The sequence below is a fragment of the Rattus norvegicus genome, chromosome 4, assembly GCF_021556685.1.
Source record: "Rattus norvegicus strain SHRSP/BbbUtx chromosome 4, alternate assembly SHRSP_T2T, whole genome shotgun sequence".
Lineage (NCBI taxonomy): Eukaryota > Metazoa > Chordata > Mammalia > Rodentia > Muridae > Rattus > Rattus norvegicus.
Genome location: NC_141537.1, coordinates 21,466,754 through 21,489,835, shown reverse-complemented (window position 1 = coordinate 21,489,835; position 23,082 = coordinate 21,466,754). Strand labels below are relative to the sequence as shown.

At 38.9% G+C, this 23,082-nt stretch overlaps 1 protein-coding gene across 8 annotated transcripts in view; it reads left to right on the top strand.

The window, feature by feature from the left end:
* The first annotated feature begins 3,622 nt into the window (after nucleotides 1–3,622).
* Nucleotides 3,623–23,082, top strand: part of Sema3e (semaphorin 3E) — a 251,686-nt gene continuing 232,226 nt past the window's right edge. For 5 of the 8 annotated variants that reach the window (XM_087656444.1, XM_087656442.1, XM_087656441.1 and 2 more), the window contains exon 1: nucleotides 3,927–4,335. Coding sequence is in view for 6 of the 8 variants with exons in the window: in XM_087656442.1 (XP_087512568.1) it covers nucleotides 4,221–4,335 (115 nt within the window). In the remaining 2 variants the exon portion in view is untranslated. 8 annotated transcript variants of the gene reach the window in all.

Sequence of the window (23,082 nt, the reverse complement as noted above, 5' to 3'; positions counted from 1 at the left end):
TCACAACCATCTGAAATGGGATCTGGTGTCCTCTTCTGGTGTGTCTGAAGACAGCAACAGTGTGCTCATATACATTAAATAAATAAATCTTAAAAAAAAACAAAAACCAAAACCAAAACAAACAGAAAACCCCCAAAATTAAACAAAGAAAAAACAAGCCAAAAATCCAACCAACAAACCAACCAAACAAAAAACGAGATTACCACCAGTGTCAGATTTAGAATGAGACATTATGTTTGACAAGAATAACTTTATTACTGGCATTGTTTACCTGTAGCAACATGGCTGCTCTGGCAAGGAATTACATCCAAATATCTTCTCTGTCTGGGTGATCTGCCTGAAAAACACATTTTTAATCCCTCTGTTTGAATATAAACAAATCCTTAGTACACACCTTGAATCCCAAACAATGAAGATAAAGTTAGTTTGAAGAAGGATGCATCCATGTTTGAAATCAATGTCTACCTCAGGGGCAGACAAAGTGATGAATCAGAGAAAGAATTGACAGAATGAGTCAGAGAAGGTATTGCAGAAAATCTTAAAAATATCCATAGATCCTCGCTAGCCAGGATCATCCAGCCATATGGCTTTAGCAAGGCAAATTCATCTCAGAGGCAGCTGGTTCTAGGGCACCACGGCATGCTTCTTCTAGCTATTCTCTGGTCCCAGCAGCAGCGCTCTCCTGACTCTCTGCTGCCTAACTCTGCTCACATTCCCAGCATCTGCCCCCTAATGGTTATAGTATCAACTCCTTGCAACCCCTTAAAATCAAGACTCAAATAACTTATATTTAGCAATCAGATTTATATCTTAAATTCTCTTTCCACAAAATGTCTATACAATAAACTCACAACTATTGATAATGATATAAACTGCCCACCTAGATAAGATAAATTTACCTATAAAAATCCACCCTGTAAGAAATATTCATAACTACCTGTGGTCCTTTGAGTCCACAAGGATTTGGGTTGTCCTTCTCTGCCTCCATCGTGGTTCTTCCCCTTTCTCTCTCTCTCCCCTTACAAAAACTCTATCCCTGCCCTACTGTCTCACTGCCAAATCACAGGCCCTGCCTCACCTGCCTAAAGACAACAATTCACAGATAGGATATACTCAATTCTTATCAGGAAAGCACAGGAAAGAGAAGGTATTTAAGAGCAGCACAGGAAGAAGGGTGAGTCAGTGCGGTGACTACAGAGCAATGGAATTGAGATCATTCATGCAGTTGAGTGAAGGTCAACAGAGGCAGTTGAAGCCAGAGAATGAGAAGGAGCCAAAAGATTAGAACAAATTGCCAGAGTTAATCTGAGGCTAAGCAGAGCAATTCAGTAAGAAGCTGAGAGAAGCCAGACTGAATCAATCAGTTTGGAGAGGAGTCTGAGCCAGAACAGCCAGATTGAGACAGTTACCCAGAGTTCAGGATGAACTAGAAAGGGTAAGCTCATTCAGCAGCAAGCTTCCAAGACAGCAACTACGTCAGGTTAATAAAAGATGTATTTTGCAGTTACCCATTTTATTCTCCCACATGTTTATACAGCCCAGACTGACAACCTGTAGCATCCCAAATCAAACATGGAATCATCAGATATTTCTGTTTATCCAAAATACCCACAATTCACAGGGATACTTTACTTACTGTTGAATTTATTTTAATTTTTCAATTTCAAATTATCCACAGTACTTGGGATTCTTCCTAAGTATTGTGCCTTTCATGTCCTGATATGTCTATATTATTCTTGGATTATACATAATTACTTTAAAAAAAATCCACTGCCCAAAATGTCATCCTGAAATGAGAATATGAATGGCAAACCCACTTCTGACTTTTTATTTTCTGAAACTAATTATTCTTAGTTTCTTTCAAAAAAGTGAATGGCCAATTTTGTCTCAAAGACTATTCCAAAGGATTGTCTGAAAACACATGGTGGAAGCTGGAGTTTCAAGAGTACTGAATGTTTAGTTTAACAGTCATTTCAATTATTAATTTATTTCACATTATCTGTATGCTTTCTATAAAACACACACGGAAAGGTAAAAGGCCATAGAAAGGACTAGAAGGAATGCACAATACAAACATGAGAAGAACAAAACAGAGCATATTTTGTGGTGTTCAAAAAAAATGGATTACTGTGGTAAATGTTTTGAAATTGCCTCATCCTTACTTTGAGGAAGTAAGAAATATCAGCATCAATAATATTTATTCTCCCATTTACTTTGAGTCTTAATGAGATGGCTGTGATGGTCTTGCTTTAACTCTATAGCAGACACAGAATAGACACTGCGATGTTAGGTAGATGTCAGTTGAATAAGGGTATTAATTTTAGTAAGTAATGCACAGACCCTACATTTAATTTCCCTGCCCTTAGATAATGCTGAAAAAGCTATCTGTGCTCTTGTTACTTGGATTCTGGAACAGAGTGAGATGATTGTGAAGTTACAGCATGTCCCAGTTATGTCTGTAGCTAATCTGCCTGGCTTTTAAACTATGCAAGTGCCTAGGAAGACCACCCCGCGTTAGAAGTCTCTACATTATGTTGTTTCAGTGGTAAGTACTGTCTAGTGTTTGTTATCTTCTGTGAACCTTGCAAATCTAATTATTTATAATCTTTCTCGACATTTACCTTTTGTTAAATATACTCTGCTTGTATAAGGACATGATATCCTTTAAACATGGGTAAAGAATGCCTGGTTGGACTTCTTGCTTATATACAACGTAGGATATTGCAATGACCTAATTTATGTTTTCGTTATAATCACATGATTTTAGGCACATAATTCTGACAACCTGCCCACAGCCATTGCTATATGTAATAAAGAATAAGAGGGAAGTCATCGTAGCTGATATCGTTTATTTACCATTCAACTCTCAGCTGTCAGACCAAACAGCGATTGCAGTTTATTGCTGTCTTGAAATAATACAACTCGTTTCCATGCCAGCAGCTCTAGAATGGTTGGTTTAGTTTTTGGAGCGGATTGAAAGTAGATTGAAAAGCTGGCCTATTGTGATAAGTTTATTTACACAAACACGGCGTTATGAAAATAAACTCTGAGAGTACACAACACTGACTTCCCAGGTATTTCAAGTTCATTAGCCACCAGGTAGAGAATTTCAACTTCACCCACAGACACCTCATTCAGAAGACCAACACCTTGACCTTTAATCTTTCTTAAATGTGAGGGGAGATATACATTTTTGCTTTGGGAAAGTGAATCTACGGCAGATGTTTTTTTTCATACCAACCCATTTTTGAAACGATGGAAAAATGACATTCCCTCTTCCGCACCCCCAGGCTCTTGAAATATGCACTTTCCTCAAAAGAGTCAAAAGTAACATTCGTAAGATGGAAAATACAGAAAACTTGAATTGTGTGGAAACAGTGAACAAATTAATTTGGCTCCTGGAGAGTGGCAGATTTAGACCGTGGTTTTATTCAAAGATCACTCTTGGTGAATGAGCATTTCAACGTCCTTCCCGAGGCCACGTCTCAGCCTTTCACAAGCTCAAATAATCGGAGTATCCTGCAGGTCTTCCTGGCCCCGCCCCGTCAGGGTGAGGACCTGTCTCCCTAGGCTGGCGGGCGGGTCAGAGCCCGGGAGATGCGGCGAGGCACGTGGGCTGGAGACACTTCCTAGAAACGCGCACGGGCTCAACCCTGCCTGAACTTTCCTGTAAACAGAGCGCTGACAGGCGGCATCCCCACTGGGTGGATCCCGCGCTCCTGGCGCAAGTGGCACTTCTTGCTTTTAATTATCGAGAGGAGAGGCGAATACGAACTAGCTGCACGGCAAGTCAGTGCAGGAGGCTGACTTCTGCGAGGCTTGCGGGGAGGCTGGGGGAAGAGCTGGGGGAGGCTGCTGCTCTGCTCCGGCTGTTTTCTCAATGAATAGCTGGCGGGGAGACTGAAGCTAGCCACAGCCTCCTCCTCACTCCGCGGCTGGGTGACGGCGACAGCTCCAGCCGGGACCTGGCTCTCAAGACGCGCTCCTTGGAATGTCCTCTTGCTCTGCGCTTCTAACCCACGGGTCCCCAGGACAGAAAGGCTTTCCGGATCCAAATATTGGTCGGCAAATGGTACTTGGGAATGGTATTTTCTGATGACAACCCCTTCTGTTTGTGACAAAGCCTGTCGCCCGCAGTTGCCCCTGAAGAGAAGTACGAAGTAAAACTCAGTCCTGCCTTAAAGTGTGGCTGAGGGACCAGAGGAGAGTCAGCACGCACCATGGCACCGACCGGACACATCCTCACCTTGCTGCTCTGGGGTCACCTGCTGGAGCTCTGGACCCCAGGTTACACTGCGAACCCCTCCTATCCCAGGCTACGACTGTCTCATAAAGGTAGGTTACCTTTCCTTATCCTTTTGTTAGGAAAATGCCCAAATAGAAAGTCACTTAACATAGGTCCACGATCCCCACCCCCAAGACCCCCAAAGCGCACCTGAAACATATTGCGACACTTCACCCAGGATTGTAAGCACCTCTAGTTAACATATCCTACCTCATCTGGGAAAAGTGTTACATCGCATGCCAACTTGGAGGTGTTATTTTTGCCCTAGAAATATCAGATATTATTCTGGAGAAGTTCACTCACCACTGTGCAGAACTGAGAAGGTGGGGCGCAATTGCTCAAAGCTGGAAAGGCTAAGTCCACCAAGGGAGCTGTAGGGATTGAAACACCACTACTTGCATTATGGCAGGTATATGGGACCGGCTTTAAAAGTAGAGGCACACTTTGTTGTTACTGCCACCGTTGTTCTTGGATGTTTTGATTGTTTCCTTTATAATGAGATTGAGAGGAGAAAAGAAAATTCCTGAGGAATAAATGATATCCCCGTGTAATTTAAATGACTAGCAAATAATAGAAATTAGCCTTCACGCTGAGTTGGTTATTAGAATATTTTAATGTGTGGCCAAATAAAGTAGTTTTCTGGCAATCATGGTAAATTGACTTATAATGATTAAATATTGCTATGCACTAGCTATTTCTTAAGTGTGCATTCATGTATTTTTACTGAATGTCTGGCAGAGTGTTTGTTTTATTCTATGCACAGCTACATCATATTCATAAATAAATGATCAAAAGATAGGTTTTGCATCAGGAGCAGTCAAAACCAATCATGAGTCTTCCTGTCACCAAACAAATAAAGAGCAAGACCTGTTTTAAGAGGAAGTGATTTTGTTGACTTAAAAGGAATTTGGAATAAATTATTGGGAATGAAGTATTCATTGCCACCACCAATTAAGGCAGAGAACAGATGCAATAATAAGGATTACATAAGAGCCATTTTATTCAACCGAGTAAGCTTTTAAATTGTCTTTCACTACGGAAAGAAGAGAACCTGCGTTTTTGAATACAAGACAGACTATTTAGCAGAGGATGGAACCAGGAGGTCTGAGTTTTGTATGACATAATTGGCCTTTTTGTTTTTTTATCGTACAGCAGTAAATGTAATGGTGACTCTAGAAATTTCCCATCTTAATACTTAAAACTACGACTATCTTCTTGATTTAAATAATGTCCTTGTAACATTATGTACTAGGTACCAAAAATGGATTAAGCACAAATCACAACACATTTGTAACATGTTTAGAATGTAGTGTCCTTTAGCCCATGCCTTTTGAGTTGGGATGATATATTATGATGGGTAGCAAAGCCTCTATTTCTAAGAAGTTATAGCCAGACACATCAAAATGCAAAATTTGATGGGATGGAGAAATGAGGATGCCAGAAAAGAATGTTTCTTATAAGTAGTATTTATCCTAGAGCTATTATGCATGAGTTATTTCTTCCTAATTTCTTTTCCTGAGTGTACACTGTTGATATCACAAAAATTACAGGAAAATGTATGGACTTGGTAAGTGCACTGTTAAGTGAGGTGAGCCAAACTCATGCCAGAAAGCACTGGACGTTCGTTCTTTCTGAAGTGTGGATCCCAGCCTATAACATGTGTACTGTGTGTCTGTACACAGCAAGCAAGTGTGACCAACTCTAAGTGGAGTGTAAGATTTAGAAAGCAGAGCAAGAGAGGGTGACGTTAGGCAATGAGGAAGGATGGAATGTAGGCAAAGGGACACGTGAGTCATGAAAGGATACAGGGCTTGTTTTTTTCCCTTCTAGTTTCAACTTTGCCATAGTTTTTTCCTTTTTTTTTTTTTTTTTGTAGTGGATAACTGAAGCAAAACGTAGAGAAAAGGAAAACAACAACAGCAGCATAGGCTGTTGGTTTTGACATGCTGCTCTTCTGTTAAGCCTTCTATTAACCTTTATACCTCAGGCAGACTTGGCTTTTGGTAGCTTAGTCTCAGTATGTTTTCCAAACTGCCTCATTTGGTTCTGCACGGGAGAGCTTATAATTGGGTCAGCATACTAAAATTCCATGGTAAAGTTGATCTCATTTAAATATATATTTTTTTAATCAAGCTCGTCTTCAAGATGTCTCTCTTCATCAGGGAGATAAGTGTAACTGATTTTATGAGCCGTGTCATATGCTGTGGAAAGGATCTTCATGTATTTGCGTGTAGCAGACTGAAAACTCTCACAAGATTTTTCTTTGGCATTTCTTCTCTGTTTATTGGGACTGGCTAAACAGACAATTTTATGATGCTGGTTTTATATGAAGACAGTGTAGCGATATCTGTGAATAAAATGTTCTTACTTGTGAAATTTAGGAGAGTCAGCTATGAGATCACACCAGAAAGGGAACCTGGAGCAGCAAATGCTTGCCGTACCACAGGTTCCTCAGTGACAGGAAAAGCAAGGAATGTCAGAGCAAGGACATCCAGTTCAGTCAGCACAAAATGAACCATTCTCCACACTCTGGAATTCAGCAGACCTTCCAAGAGTCTTCCAATATTGGGAATCATGCAGTGCAGATTAATCTTCTGAGGTATTGAATGGTGACAGTAATTTTGGGTTTTTAGTAGCAGGAGGAATTAAGTAATTAATATTACCAGTGGTTTGTTCAGTCTTTCAAAGTAAGATATGCAGGTGTATGTGACATAGCACCTCTGTGCTGCTGCCTGACCCTATGGGATGACACTGTCAGGTCCCTAGAGGACCCATGTTGTGTGTATCCATCATTCTTCTCATGGCAGTGGTCTATGTTATGTGTCAGGTGGGAGAAGGGCAGCCAGTTTTCTTTTACTCTCCACTTCCAGCAACAACAGCAGCAACAACAACAAAATCTCCCCTCCCCCATCCAGGAGGAGATTTAACTGTCATATACAAAGCTTGAGTTAATTTCTACAAAAGTATATTCACAAACGTGTCTAGAGGCCAACTGGTCCTTTCATTTTTTGTTTGTTTGTTTGTTTGTTTTTTCTTTTTTCTTTTTTTCGGAGCTGGGGACCGAACCCAGGGCCTTGCGCTTGCTAGGCAAGTGCTCTACCACTGAGCTAAATCCCCAACCCCATGGTCTGCTCTTAAACCTTTGAAAAAGAAGGCTTCTAAGTAGGAAGGCAATACAGGATAGAGAGCACCGTCTGGCTAGTTTCTAAGCATTTTTCACCTGTGATGGGACTGTCTTCAGGCCTCAGTTTTTCTTACCATCTCAATCTATCTTATTATTTAGAAAATGTGTCAATTTAGGGCAAATATAGGACATGAAAGGATAAGACATCCTCTATTCAGAAAATACATGTATCTCTTGGTGAGTTTTATAAGAACAAATAAGTTTTGTTAACAAGTGAAAACATAAAAAAAAATTAGGTGGCAAGATGCTATCTCTCCCTGAAAGAATATTTTTCAGTCAAGATTAGAGTTGAGGTTGACTATGTAAGGCAAAAAATTTAACATACAGTGGTAGTCATGCATCATGTGCATCATAGTGGTTTATTCTAGCTAAGGAGCCTAATATTGGTGAGATTAATGGAGAGTGAACTTTCTGTTCAAAGAGTTTTCATAGAAACTGTTTGCAACTCTCCTCAAAGACTGAATGGAAAGAATGAGGAGGAGCCCTGGTGAACTGAGTTTCTCCATAACCGTTCTTTCCTTATCTGTCACCATCCTGCATTAATGAGGTTACTGGGAAGGCAAAAATAACCTTCTCGAGAATGGAATTGAGAGAAGGAACAAACAAAGAAACAAATTAGCAAAGAACCAATCACGAGAACTGTAGAAAGCCCCAGTTCAACAGAGACTCCCATCAAGGACAGTCAATCAGGAGAGTCTAGAAGATAGGAGTTCAAAGTCCCCCTGAGGAATGACAGTCACAGAAGACAAGGAGTGATTGCTTCAGCAAGACAGAGTTCTCCTAGGATGTTTGGGGAAGAGGCAGTTAAGTCAAGATATGTTGACATTATAAATGGAGAATTAGGCTTTCAATAGATACCCATGAACATAAAGCTTGCAAGTGTTAATCAGTATGTCTGAACTCAGACATGCTAACTCTGAACACCCAGGTCTGTGATAGTTCAGAGAGCTCAGGATTTGACATCAGCAGCCTCCACATCAGGTCCTCCTCCTCCTCCTCCTCCTCCTCCTCCTCCTCCTCCTCCTCCTCCTCCTCCTCCTCCTCCTCCCCCCCTCCTCCTCCTCCTCATAATGGCAATTCCTGACTCAATGAGCAAAGTACTGACCGCCATGGTGCCTTCTCACAGAGGGTTAGAGAGCATCTTCTGTCACTATACTTGTGAATGTTCTTCGTAATCTAAAATTGTGTATATCATTAATAGTTCTTAAGCACTACTGGGAGTTGATTATTTTGGAAGGCAGCATGTTCTAACCCCAGGGAGTGGTAGGAAATTAGATATGGGTGAGTGTTAAGTTAGTGCCGCCCTACAAGGAAGAATTAGGTCTAAAGTAATATTAAAATGTTGTGGTTGGTCCTCAGGGACTGTTCATCCTAAATGCCACCTTCGGCCCTTAGTTATGCCATGTTAGTTATGTCTGTCTTCACTTTCAACATTTTCATAGCCAATATTGACTCAGATTTTAAAATTCTTTACGTTTATCAAACCAGGGTGCTAAAATGCAATGTTAAGAAAAGCTTTGTCTGAATGTCCTAGAGACTGGTGTTTTATTTTCTCTCCAGAAAAAAAATTGAAAGAAAATTAAATATAATAAACAAGGCAGTGATTAAGTTGGTATTTTATGACCCAGCTCAGAGTTTTGGTTTTAGCCAGTAACTAAGCATTATCAATAGTGATATTAGTCACACATCTCTGGGTGTTAATAAATAAAAACTGGTCATAAGGCATGATTCATAACCACAGTAGTTAAATAGGACTCGGGAGTAAACATTAACCCACATGCCAGACTCCATTAGGGAGTGTTGGTGAGAATTAAATGATGGTTTTATTAACAAATAGTTTATGGTAAGAAATAAACATAGAACGAAATGTGAGGAATTACAGTATGTTTTGTGGAGTTGGACTTACGGAAAAAAAAAAAAGCTTTCTAAGACGAAATCTATGTAAGGGTGTTTTCTTCCTTGACTAATTTCAAGAACTGACATCTTTCAACTGAGAACTTGCCTTCCTGTGATGAGCTTGTGGCGGTCACGGCAATTATTATTCAAGAACAGCTCTGCCTATTCAAGTTCTCTTGTGTAGATCAAGCTCTTCCCACCTATTACCTGGGTGCTCTAACCTGAAATCTTACAGGTTAAATCCCAATGGCCCCTAAAAAGAACAAGAGAATCCACTGATTTGCTTGAGTTTTTTTTTTAAACTGAGAAGTGAATTTCCACATCTATAGCTGGCTTCTTAAAATTCTCAGTCATCTCTGCTCTGTGCCTAAGGGTTTAGCAGTGCAGGAATGGTAAACAGAACAAGTACTTTAGGCTCAGACATTCCAAAAACACTCACACATTCTTATTTTGATGGGCTCAGTCCCCCTAGGTTTTGACAAAGCATGCCTAACTTAAATCTTGCTTGTGGTTCAGCAAGTAACTTATGTTTTGTGACCAAGAGCCTCCTCAGCTTTAAAGCAGGGCAGCATTTAATTTGCAGATGGGGAGGGATCAGGGAAGACAATACAAATCGATGTGGCACAATACTTTAGCCTTAGGAAGCCTTTCAAAAATAACCCAGTGAACCAGAAGAAACTTGAGAGAGCATCATCTTTGCTGGTTCCCATTTTAGATGTAAAAGGAACCACAAGCAAACTCAGCTTTCAACTTAAAGTAAGGGAAAATACTTACCCATCACAGGGTTTTTTTTTTTTTTTTTTTTTTTTTTTCTAAAAGCAAGAGTTTTCCAGTTCTGACTACTGTAGGTGCCTACAAATTGTTGGGAATGTGGGAGTCCCTTGCATTTATAAGCTACTGTAGAATTACTTTGTTAATAATTTAAAGGAAGTTGGAACTTTACCAGCTGGCACCTGGGAGACAACAGACCAAATCCTAAAAATACCTACCCAACAAAGGTAATTGTGGCCCCGCCATTGTAAAGCACAATAGCGCTGATATTACAAAAGCCAGACCACACCGAGTCATGGTAGTCTAAACAGTGTCCGGCAGGCGGCTATCAGCTCAGCATGTGTTGTTTGCTTTGAAAGTGAAAGAGAACCTCTGCTCTGTCTTTCCTGGCACAAACTAGGTAAGGTGGCTGGGACAGGACTCACTCCTTACACTTAGGTGGAATTCGGTTAATGCCCATTGCCATACAAGCAAGGCTAAATGGCTTAGACACTGATTTCCAAAGGTGAGTGGAATGGGGTGGGGTGAGAAAGGTTCCAACGGAAACTGAGGTGTCCTGATGAGTGTTTATGACTTCTTCAGTAAAGGATACTTTAGAGGAGGGGCTTAGCCTGGTCTTCCCATTCATCTCCTTTCCCCTCCTGAGCGAAACAGCAGGGCTTCAGGAAGTCCTTGGAGGCATCTCTCATTTTCCCACCGTTGCAGCACAACCTTCTATGTTTTTAAAAACACTATTCTGCATGCACGTGCCAATCTTGGGTGATCACACTCCTCTTTTTTGCCGGCTCGATCCCCTGCTACCCAATGCGCACTTTGGCACCATCTCTCTCCCAACTCTTTCCCCAGACAGTGATTCCTTATCTTTACCTGACTTTAGGCCAAAGAAATGAAAACAGGTTGTAGTGGATGAAACATATTCATTCATCCTCAGTTTACCTTGAAACTTCATCTTATTTTTGTTCAATTTGATAACCAGAAAGTAAGATCTTTTTAATTAGAAAAAAATGCAATTATTAGGTACTCAAAATTTGCTGTAACGCATCTTATAATGAAATACACACTAAACAACCAAAAATTGTCCTGTGTTTTCAGGGCCCGACGTAGCTGACGCTGATAGGTGCCCTGAGATTGAGGCAGTGGGAGCACAGGGCGGGGCCGATGAGGATAGTAGGAAGCAGAACCTGTTAACTGACATCATCTGTTAAGGACACTTGATTTTAGGTGACAGAATATTATCAATGCAAACCTCTATGCTCTGTGTTTTGAGCTTTAGCTTGGAAAAAACAGAATGAGAAGAAGGTTTAGTCGGAGGTTATTGTGGAGGCGTAGAGTCTCTAAGAAGAAATTCCACTGGTGATTTCAGGTAGGCATAGCTCCACCGCCAGATAGAGCGGCCACAAAGTATAAAGAGAATAAAAGAGGGAGAGAATAGCAGTCAGCTGGGCCTGCTGACCCGTCCTCTCCTGGAAAAGAGGGAAATGAAGAGGCCTTTAAATTGTGAGTTCAAAACATACTGTAGATCAAAAGGCCAAAACAAAAACGTGTTCACAACGTTGCTCCCAGCTATTTACTGCTCCTGATTGCTCTTTTCCTGAGTGAAAAGTTTACTGTGGACCACGTGCTGTCTCAGGCCCCTCCCAACTTCACAAATGCAAAGACTCCTTTCTTCTCCCGATAGACCTCCCTGTGTGTTTGATTTCTCCAGAATCTTTAAAACCTACACACCTGGGAAACAGTGTGCTCTATTGGGAAAAGCACAGATGAATGGTGTTTAAGTTTCTGGATTTGAACTAATAGTGTATCTTATTTATGCTTCGTTTTTCTTGTAAGTCACTGAGCTCTGAGACTTATTTTCCTCAGCGCCAAAAAGAAGCTAATGGAAGTGTTTTGTCCCTTGTGATCATTACAGAAAAATGTATCACATCATAGAAATACAACTTGATATTGTCACCTGGATACTGTTCCTTACTTTATAGAATTTTAAGTGCCTTTAAGCTACTTGAAGTCAAGGGAGAATATTTTGTGATGCAATTGTATAGTGAATAAAATTACTTATTCAAGTCATTTTCGAAACCTATAGTTATTGAGTGGGTGGTTACTATGGTGGTTTTCTTTGTTTTCAAATAAAAACATTTTTAGTTGACTTCTGCCTTATGGTCAAATGAAAGGCAACTTGATTTAGGGCTACTGCTAAGTACAGTATTTGTTTTGTTTTGTTTTGTTTTGTTTTGTTTTGTTTTGTTTTGTTTTGTGATAGGGTTTCTTGGGGTAGCTGCGGCTGTCCTAAAGCTCACTCTGAAGATTAGGCTGGCCTTGAACTCACAGAGAACTACATACTTCTGTCTCCTGAGTGTTGGATCACAGGTGTGAGCCATGACACCCGCTAGTATCTTAATGTCCAAAATTGTAGGATTGGGGGTTGGGGATTTAGCTCAGTGGTAGAGCACTTGGCTTGCAAGCTCAAGGCCCTGGGTTCAGTCCTTAGCTCTAGGAAAAAAAAAAAAAACAAACAAACAAAAAAACCAAAAAAACTCAAAATTGTAGGATTGGTCATGATAAATACACTCAGAAGTTGAGCAATCTTACTATTCCCTGGTTTTTCTTTTTTTTTTTTAAAGATTTATTTTATTTATATGACTACACTGTAGCTGTCTTCAGACACAGAGAAGAGGGCATCGGATCCCATTTCAAATGGTTATGAGCCACCATGTGGTTGCTGGGAATTGAACTCAGGACCTCTGGAAGAGCACAGTGCTCTTAACCGCTGAGCCATCTCTCCAGCCCCTGATTATTTTTAATTAAGCATGATGCATATGTATTTACTGAGCACAGCATAACATCTAAATATGTTTTATTCATTACTGATGCTGTAAATTGGGGCACATATTGCTATACTAAGTGCAAAACTTTAGTCAATTTCAGAGAAAGAAGCATCCTGTGAAATTCCAGAACATGTATATCTCGCAAAGATACGTTTTCTTGGACTAATGACAGTGTCACCACTGTTTATCCCTAGGCTCTGAATCTTGGTCTCTCACCTTGGAAATTTAGAAAATTTTAACCATTCAAAAAAGTTGGATTCATTCAACACTACCTTTTTCTGCGAATATTTGTTGAACTTTATCAGTGTTTTAGAGACTAAGAAGGTGGCTAGGGTTTTAGGACCTAAGGAGACAGTTTTCTTAATATAAGCGGTATGCTGGGTAAGTTTCTGGAGGGAGTAAAGGTTTGTCAGGTGAAAACCAAGGAAATACAAGCACAGTATAGATTTTAGTTAGTAATTATGTATCAGTGTTGGTTTATTAGTTGAAGTTACCATTAGGTAAACTATTAATAAATGGAAAACTGGGTCTAAGCATTATGGGAAACTAGTGTACTCGTTTCAAAACTAATCTTCCTGTTAACCTAATATTATTCTAAGATAAAGTTTTCTCTCTGTCTCTTTGTCTATCTCTTTCACACACACACACACACACACACACACACACACACACACACACACACAGTCTTATGCCAAACCCTATTCCCAGAAGGCTAAGATGTATTTGTAAAGAGACTTACAATGATGAAACAAGAGATTCTAATGTATTAAGTATTAAGGTGAGGTCTACAGAGACAGAGCTTTGATTGATAGGGGAGCTAGAACTTTTATCTTGATGACGAGTGGGTGGCGGGCAGGTCAGAACCCACGAGCCAGTTGCTGACATCATTTCTCTAACTTCTAGCCCCTGGCTATGCTCCCACAGTTCTCCCAGTCTATAGGATGATCGCGCCAGAGACATGCTCTACTATATATCTACTTCCCCATTTTGTCGTTTGTGTGTTTACCACACACACTAATATCACCTATGCTGTTTGCCCAATCACACTCCTCCCCATACAGTTTCTGTGAGAATTTGAGAAATTTTTCTTTATTTAGTATGAGGGATATATAATTACTGAAACGAACTACTTTAGTTACATTTATTTATTTATTTATGTACATGTATGTAGGCCTATGTGTCATGACAAACTTTTGGGAGCTAATTTTCTCCTTCTATCGTGTGCTGCTGGGAATCTGACCCAGATTGTTAATGTTGGCCACTTGTACCCCTGGAGCAATCTTGCCTGTACAGGTGCTGAAATTTTTGGTAGCAGTTTTTATTGTTTAGTTTGTCTCTAATGAATGTTCGTTATGTAATATGACTTATTACATATTGTAATGTCTATGATATAATTGCTGTATATAATGACATTTATATTACCTATTAAATTTTTGGCTGGATGACACTCATAAATATGTTCATATCAGACATCACAGAAAAGGAAATGATTGGTCTTGGGAGCACATCAGTGAAAGGAAAGATAGAAAAATTTATTATTTACGCCTTCTTCAAAAGGGTTTCTATTTGTAAAGTTCTGGAAAGGAGCCCAAAATGCTTTGAAACAACCCAGAATGCACTTGGAAGACCTTGTCTGAGGTTTGCACTGAAGCAGTGCACATGTGGGCTACACACGTGATTCCTTCACTTGCTCCTCAGCTCTTGTTTGTTCCAGACACCATCTTCCAAGGCCAATGCAACATCCTGCTGATTCCCACACTGATACATTCTGAAGAAACAGACACAAAGAAACCATAAAAGAAACAAGTGACTTCAACTCAAGGAGTCTATGCAAAAGAACAGTAACTTGTTCAACACTTAGGTTTTTGAACATGTCCTTCATAGGCCAAAGCATTTTGTTTTGATTTGATTGTGCGAGGATATTTGATGAACAATTTGATCATGGTACTCTGATTTTTCATTCTAAAGATCTTAAAATAAGATATTGAGATGGAAAATATTAAGATATTTTCATTTTTACTGTTTTTGTTTAAGGATTTTGTGAGTTTAAGATAAGATATTGATGGTCATGGTTGACCAGTTATACTGTTTTTTACAAGCTAGCAGGTGGTAAATGGAACTCATTTCTCATCCAATTTTAAGAATTTACATGGAATTTTCTGATTGTATAAAATAATACGTCAAGAGATAATTTTGTACTTAATTCATCATAGTCAGCTAAGAACATATTTCATTATCTCTAATATTTTTCTCTATTTTTAAATTTTGGTAGCAGATTAATTAAATACAATCTACATAAGTACAGATATAAACTAATGGATTTAACCAGTTTAGAAAAAGTGTACATTTTCGCTGTTCTATAAAAAGTAAATAAGCACAGAATTGAGAATCATTTAATTAGTTTTAGTAACTAGAATAAAAGATTTAAAAATAACTCAAAAAATTGTTTGTGTGTGCAGGGGTAGCTTGGAGAGAATTGTGGGTTTCTGTGGTGATTATACTTTGTGCACCTGTTCATGGGGAAGCCAGAGGTCAACCTTGTTTTGTTTCCTCAGAAGCCACCTACCTTGTTGTTTGAGTCAGGGTCTGTCAATTGTCCAGAGCTTGAATGAATCTAAAATGGTTGACTAGGGAATTGCAAGGATTGTCCAGTCCCTGTCTTCTCAACACAATTACAAATAGAGACACCACACTCAGCTTTTGTAAGTAAAGTCTCTGTGAATTTGAGACACTCCCTGGTCCCTGTAGCAACTTATTTTCAGGCTGATATATCATATATGTTTATCTATAATCTCTGTGTGTGTGTGTGTGTGTGTGTGTGTGTGTGTGTGTGTGTGTGTGTGTCTATCTATGCATCTCTCTCTGTAAAATGTAAAACTTCCATATATAGAGAGGAATTTTTCAAAAGATAATAAAAGGCAACAATGATTGAGAATAATTCTATTATTGATGAACATGTAATACTTTTGCACTCATCTTATGCAAACTCACGAAATCCTTATGCAAAAACAGTAAAAATGAAGAAAGAAAAAAAGATCTTTTCAAACGTAACAATGTAGCACTGGGTATGTTGTACATTTTTCTGGCTGGATAAATAGTATCCAAATGGCCAAATTTGCAAAATTGGGAAGAATGAATACCAAACACTAAGCATGGTGTCAGCTTAGAATTTGGATTAATGTGACATAATCATTCTTAGAAGAACCAGCACATCACTAAATTGAAAAGAACACTAAAGAAATGTTCACAGTCAAATGTTAAAAGTTTTACTTGTCAGAATATTCAATTATCTGTACCACTGCATATTTTCATTACGATGGAATCTCAAATTAGTTCTTTTTTTGTGTCCAGAAAGAAAAAAGTGAAAGAAGATATAAAACACTGGAATGGATTTCACAACCACTTTAAATATCAATTTCAATACTAATTTGTTAAAGTCATGAGAAATGAGTGTTTAAATGTCTATGATATTAATATACTTTAATTTTATGATAATTTCTATAGCAAATTTCAAAGAACTATAGGAAGAAGAAAATATTATCATTCAGCCAATTATAGTCCATTTAACAGAAATAAATTTTATCCCCATCATTATATCTCTCACTTAAGACTAAGGTTATGCATTGAACATTACTTTTTGACAGATTTTCTTTTTTTGCCTTTTTTTTTTTACTCGCTCCACAATATGTATACCCAAATTGAAATCAGGTGTATCGTTAGCGCCGTACAGAGACTTTTTATATTTGAAGGGGGAAAAAGACAATGATATCAATCTTAAGAATAAATAAAATGAAAAAATAATGAAAATTGGAAATAATAGGGAATTGCATATCAACGTCTTTAGGCTAAAGACGGAATAATTGTTTAGAAAGACATCAGATCCTTTATAGTGCTGTAAAATAAATGATGTACTAGGATTTTATTATGTGCAGTTTCATTTAAGCATGCGTAATTACCTTTACTAGATAACTGCATTTCTGCATTAGTCAACATGTAATACACACCGTTTGTGGTTCTGGGTTAGAAATGCTCTTTCGCCATTTACTGCTCATTTATCTCCACTGGATCATTAGAACAAACTTTGGTGTTGCTTACTATTGAATGTCTTCATAGTGATCAGTAATAAATAGGGAACTGCTATTGGTTTAGTTCTGTGGTGGGTGAGGAACTGCTATTGGTTTAGTTCTGCGGTGGGCGGGGAAAACTCCGGCCAGCAAATGGCCTCCTGGGTATGCTTGTCAGGACCACCGTTGTTGTAATGTCATTGTAGCATCCCACTCCTGAGCCCACCCGCACCCCATCGCCCAAATTTCCATTCATACTGCTAGCCACCGAAATTAGCCTTTGTCTTCCCAGCCTGCTTGCATACTCTACAAATAAGCCCAGCTGCTCCCGCAGCAGGTTGTTTGCGCAAACTCCCCCGTCCTGCTCTCCAACAGGATGGCAGCCAGGGTAAAGAGTAACAGCTGGGATTGGCTTACTCTGGCATTCAAGTAATTTGGGGTGGGTCCATTCCTAACTTTATTTCATTCAGATTTATACTCCTTCCTTCTGCTGATCATTACAGACAGATAAATGATATTTTTTCCTAAAATGTTTTTCGCATCTGCTGATATATCTGTCCATTCAAGGCAGGAAAAAATTATTTTTCGGATAGCTGTCTTCGTCCCTATTTAAAGACTATTTAGAAAACAATTAAGGGAAGATGAATTAGTGTGACTTTTAGACATAATAAACAGAAGTTGTTTCATTGGTTGGATAAGGATAAAGTGAAATAATTTTTAATGTCTTCAGAATAGGGCTTGACACATAGTAATTGCTAAGTTAGTATTTGATAGGAAGGAAATAGAGAATGAGGGAAGGGAGTGAAGAAAAGAGGAAGGGAGAGAAGGAGGGAGGAAAACAGGAAGGACCCGAAAGGGGAGGGAGGATGGAGCTAGGTAGGGATGCAGAGTTGAGTAATAACTGCCTGATTGAAAACCTAACTATACCTAGGCAATTAAAACCAGTATGACATATTTAACGTTTTCTTTATTGACTTCAAAAGTAAAGGAAAATAAAATAAAATCACAAGTGGAAAAAAAAAAAGGCATTGGTCTAGGAAAGCCGTTCCACTTTCATCCATGTTGAGAAAGTTTTTGAATGTGCAAAGTCCCCTGATTCCTGCCGGTTTTGTGTGGCAACCAGGTCTGTGGCCTCTGAACAATGGTCAGGTGCCCACACACCTGCTATTTGTACTGGTTGAGGGTGGCCGTTAACAGTCTAGTGAAAAGAAAACAATTGCCTACACAGTCTGCAGTGTGAATTATTGCCTCTTGGTTCACATCACTCCATCTTAAGTTATCCTTTAGTGTCTCCAGGGCATGAGTCTTGTCGGATTGACAGATGTTTAAAGGTGCTTACTGTGGTCCTCTCTTTATGGAGATTACGGACATGGGCCATGCTCGCTCTGGTCCTGTTCCTGTTTTGCCAGTGCTTGCCAGTATTCCTTGTCACCATAATTCCTCATCCAGGAAGGCCTGCCTTGCTCACAGGAGAGTCGTGCTTTTTAATTAGCAACCTTTATTTCTCAGGGCTGCCTGTAGTTGACGTGCCTTACTTGTCAAATATGCTTTCTGTTCATTTACACTGAGATGGCTGTCAGCCCTTCTGAGAGCTTTGCATAGCCCAAGGAAAGCCAGCTTCTTTCTTCTTTTATTTATTTTATTTTACATGTGGGGTTTCTTCGTTGAAGTTAAGGGAAACCCTCTTCTATTCTTGTCAATCTGTGTAGATCCTAAAAGCCTAGTAACCACACGTGGTTGTTTTTCCAAGGAAAGACATGAACTTCAGTGAGAGATCTTTCGTCAAAATTGTATGTTTTGCTTAATTTGCCTAGCATCAGTTTTTACATTTATTATCTTCAGAAAGTTAGAAATGACAAGGCTTGCACTAGTTATAAAAAATGCTTTTAAAGTTACTTTCTCTAATATAAAATATATTGATTATTGACTCTATCTAAATAACAGTAATCAGAAAGAGACGCAAGAGATTTTTTTTCCCACTAGATTATGTATCATATATGCTTTTTATGTTTATGGGATATGTGGACCAATAAATGACATTGCTTTTTGAAATAGATATTGTGAAATTATATAATTATAGTTACTGAAATGTGAATGTAAAATTCCTTAATATGGAGAGACAGAATCTTTCTTCATAGCTAAAGTAAACAGGAGACTTTGAAAATGTCTGAGCAAATTTTTATGTGAAAAGAATCTGGAATGGTCACCACACCAGAATGGCAGAATTAAAATACCATCATGGCTGTGATTGCTTAATTTCGTAACTTTAATTTGCTGTCGTTTTGTAGATTTGCCAGTCTCTCTGAGTATTCATAGCAAGTCCTGTGTTTTAAAAAGAGGCATATAATTTCTTTCAGAAAAAAAACCATTTTTTTATTAACTCCTTGTAATTCAGACAGAAAACTAAAGGAACTCACTCTTGAGATTTTACACGTGGTAAGTACTCTGAATCTCTTCTGAATTAAAAAAGTTCTAGTCTAACCCAATTTCCTTGTAGTTCTGATTCCTTTTTTCTTCTAATACTTTGCTTCACTCAGTGCTGGGTCTCTATGTTAGTGGTACACACTTTGCACGTAGTTTTCCTTGTTTTGATACACAGGAGCAATGCTACAGGACTGTTCTGTGAGTAGTCAAACATCACCATGATAATGTTAGTTTCATGTAACTACGCTTTCTCACCTTCATACTGTCCTTTTTTATATTAATAAATTAACGAGGGCTTCAAAATTCTACACTGTGATAAAGAGATTTTAACATAAGACAGACACACCCATGTGCAATGTTCCCATTTTCTTCAGAAGGTGAAGTTTATAATCAGTAACACTAAGGAGTTTTCAGCTGTCTTCGGACTATTTATAATTTCTTCCTTACACGTTATGCGCATTGTTGAAAAGACTGAGCCTTTGCCGCTCTTTCCATGTTATTTAATGTGGCAGTCATATAAGTTTGAGGAAATGGAAAAAAATCACACACATTCATATTATTATAAAAACTGTTCCTTTTCTGAATATACTATCATTTATGCATGCATTTTTATTACTATTTTTATTTACTGTATAAATACTCATATGTTCTTATTTGCCTAGCTCCTAACACCTAACCTGCTATCAACTGAAATGATGCTTTTGCCATGTCCCGGTAGAAACTTTTAATAATATTTCTCCATGTTTTTATCCAAACATTTCTTCAGGCACTTTAATATACCTACTTTCTATAAGCAAATTGTATTCAAGGGTCAACGCTAAGTATATGCCAGCTTTGATTTATGTGGGTATTAAATATAACCCATAAATATATCAAGGTTGGCGAGGAAAATTGTCTTGCAAAATATTGCATTGCGTTCATCATCTGAACTATTCTGTTCAGGAGTCTGCAGAAATTCCTACAGAATGCAGAACAAAGGCTTCGCGTCTATTATTCATTTTATCCATTATCAGCTGTGCAGGTGATGGGAGTGCTACTTTCCTCACGATCCCGGACATCTTGCTGGGCCAACCGTTATTGTAGTTCATAGGCTTTGTAGTGGGGTAGGGCTCCCTCGGCGTCTTGCATAACACCTTCTAATATTATGAGAGTCAGTTTTCAGGGCAGAGGCTTCCAGGTCAGTTCCAGATAGATTCCTTCAAGCCCTGTGTTTAAAGTGTGACATGTTCGCAGTAATCTTTCCGTTAATTTCTAGGAGGTGACCAAGGTAGTGGCAATTCAGGGAAATTGCTCAAGCTTGACATTATTTTGTGTGTATTGTGTGATAGTCTATTGCTCTTGGGAGAAGCATTATCACATTGGGTAACATAACTCCACTTAAACTATATTCACATGCATATGTATATATTAGCATATTTATTCATATAGATATAAATTATAATACACACCTATATATGTGTGTGTGTGTGTGTATGTATGTTGTAAAAATCATGTTTCCCTATGGTATTTTCAAACACCCATGTGCTATTCCCTTCCCTCTCAATCCCCTCTTACCAATTAAAGCCTCTCCTCCCCATTTTTCCCTTTTCCCTTTGTAGCACTCATGTAATATCCTCTCTCTAGGGCCTCTTCTCCGGCATGGGTCTGTTAGACCTTTCTGTGCCTGTTGTTACTCTGTGTTGCATGCTAAGAGTGAGGATTTGGAGCTAGGAACAGTAGAAAAAGAGAACACGTGACATTTGTCTTTATGGGTCTATATCTGTCTATATAGGTCACATGACTCATTATGCTTTCTAGTTCTATCCATTTATCTGAGAATTTCATGGTTAATTTTTTTTTATAGCAAAACTAGTATTCCTTGTGCATGTGTGCCACACTTTCATTATTCAGTCATCGGTTGAAAGTCATTTGTGTTGTTTCAGTTTTCTGGCTTTTGTGAATGAACTGGCAATGTGCAGGATTGAGTCAGTATCTCTGTAGCAGGATGTCAGGGAATGGTAGAGCTGGGTCGGATAGGAGATCTACTTGGAGCTTTTTGAGATTTTCCCACAGGTCTCTACAATAGCTGCAGTAGTTTCAATCCTACTAACAGTGAGGAGAATTCCCTTTTCCTTGAACCTTGACCAACATTTGTTCTTAGTTTTATTCTCAATTTATGCATTTGAACTGAGGTAAGATAAAATTTCAAAGTTATTTCAGTTTGTATTTCAGTCATTTTCTAAGGATTATGAACGCTTTCAAAGCTGTTCCTTTGCCATTTTAATTTGTGCTTTTGAGAGCTCTCTGTTCAAATCCGTAGCACATATTTTAATTGAGTCATTGCATATACATATTTTCATAAATTTTAATGCTTATTTTTATTCACCTATAGGAAGCAGCGTATGAATAATTTTTATTTTCTCTTTATTATATAGTTATACTTTTCATTGATATTTATAATTAGAATGCTAAAAAGTATTACTTTTATTTTAAAAACCAAAGTCATAGACCAACTTGCCTTCCTTTAGCTGACTCAGAGACGGTGTCTTCATAATTGGATGTTGTCTTCTATAATGATCGTCTGTCCCTCCCTTTTTGTGGTTCATGAACTGCACATGGATTAACCCAGCTAGCCCAGTCCCAAAGGAACCGAGGATAATTAATCTTCATCTCCTTACTCTCCTCCTGCCACCGTCAGTCCATCTGCTCCTGTAGAGTGAGATAGCTGCTTAGGTGGCTGCTGCATTGTTTGTCAAACCCTTTTGTAGCCTTCGTAGTTCCATCAATGGTTTGGAAGGTGAGCATTATAGCGGGTGTTTCACGATTGATATTGTCCTTACCAGTAAGTGAATCTCCTTTGCATAGTATAAGCAGAGCGATTATTAAAAATTCAAAACATTTCTGCTTCCGTTCCTCAAAATAACACTAATGGAACAGTGCATAATGCATTTTTACAAAGATGCATTCTTGGCACGATTATGCTGTGCTCTTCAAGATTCAAGACCTGTTTATACCTTGACTTCTTGCTGTCTATCTCCTAACATTTCATTTGGTTTGATATTTAGACAGGGTCTCCTTCAGTTGCTAAGGCGGTTTCTCAAACTCATAGGCAACCAAAAACCAAAAACCAAAACCAAAACAAAAAACCCCAAAAAACAAAAACAAAAAAACCAACCTCCGGTATTCAGACATCAAGTAACTGAGATGACATGAGGTGCCATGACAACCAGCTTGCTCTGCATCTTCTTCTTCTTTTTTTTCTTTCTCCATCTTTATTAACTTGAGTATTTCTTATTTACATTTCGATTGTTATTCCCCTTCCCGGTTTCCAAGCCAACATCCCCCTAACCCCTCCCCCTCCTCTCCGTCCTCCCCTCATTGCCGCCCTCCCCCCAACAATCTAGTTCACTGGGGGTTCAGTCTTAGCAGGACCCAGGGCTTCCCCTTCCACTGATGCTCTTACTAGGATATTCATTGCTACCTATGGGGTCAGAGTCCAGGGTCAGTCCATGTATAGTCTTTAGGTAGTGGCTTAGTCCCTGGAAGCTCTGGTTGGTGCTCTGCATCTTCTTTACAGAAGACTTCTCTGGTGATACTGAACTTGAGACCTGTCCAGCATTTCTTGCCTCCAGGTCTCTGTGCTTTCTGTCTTTGCGC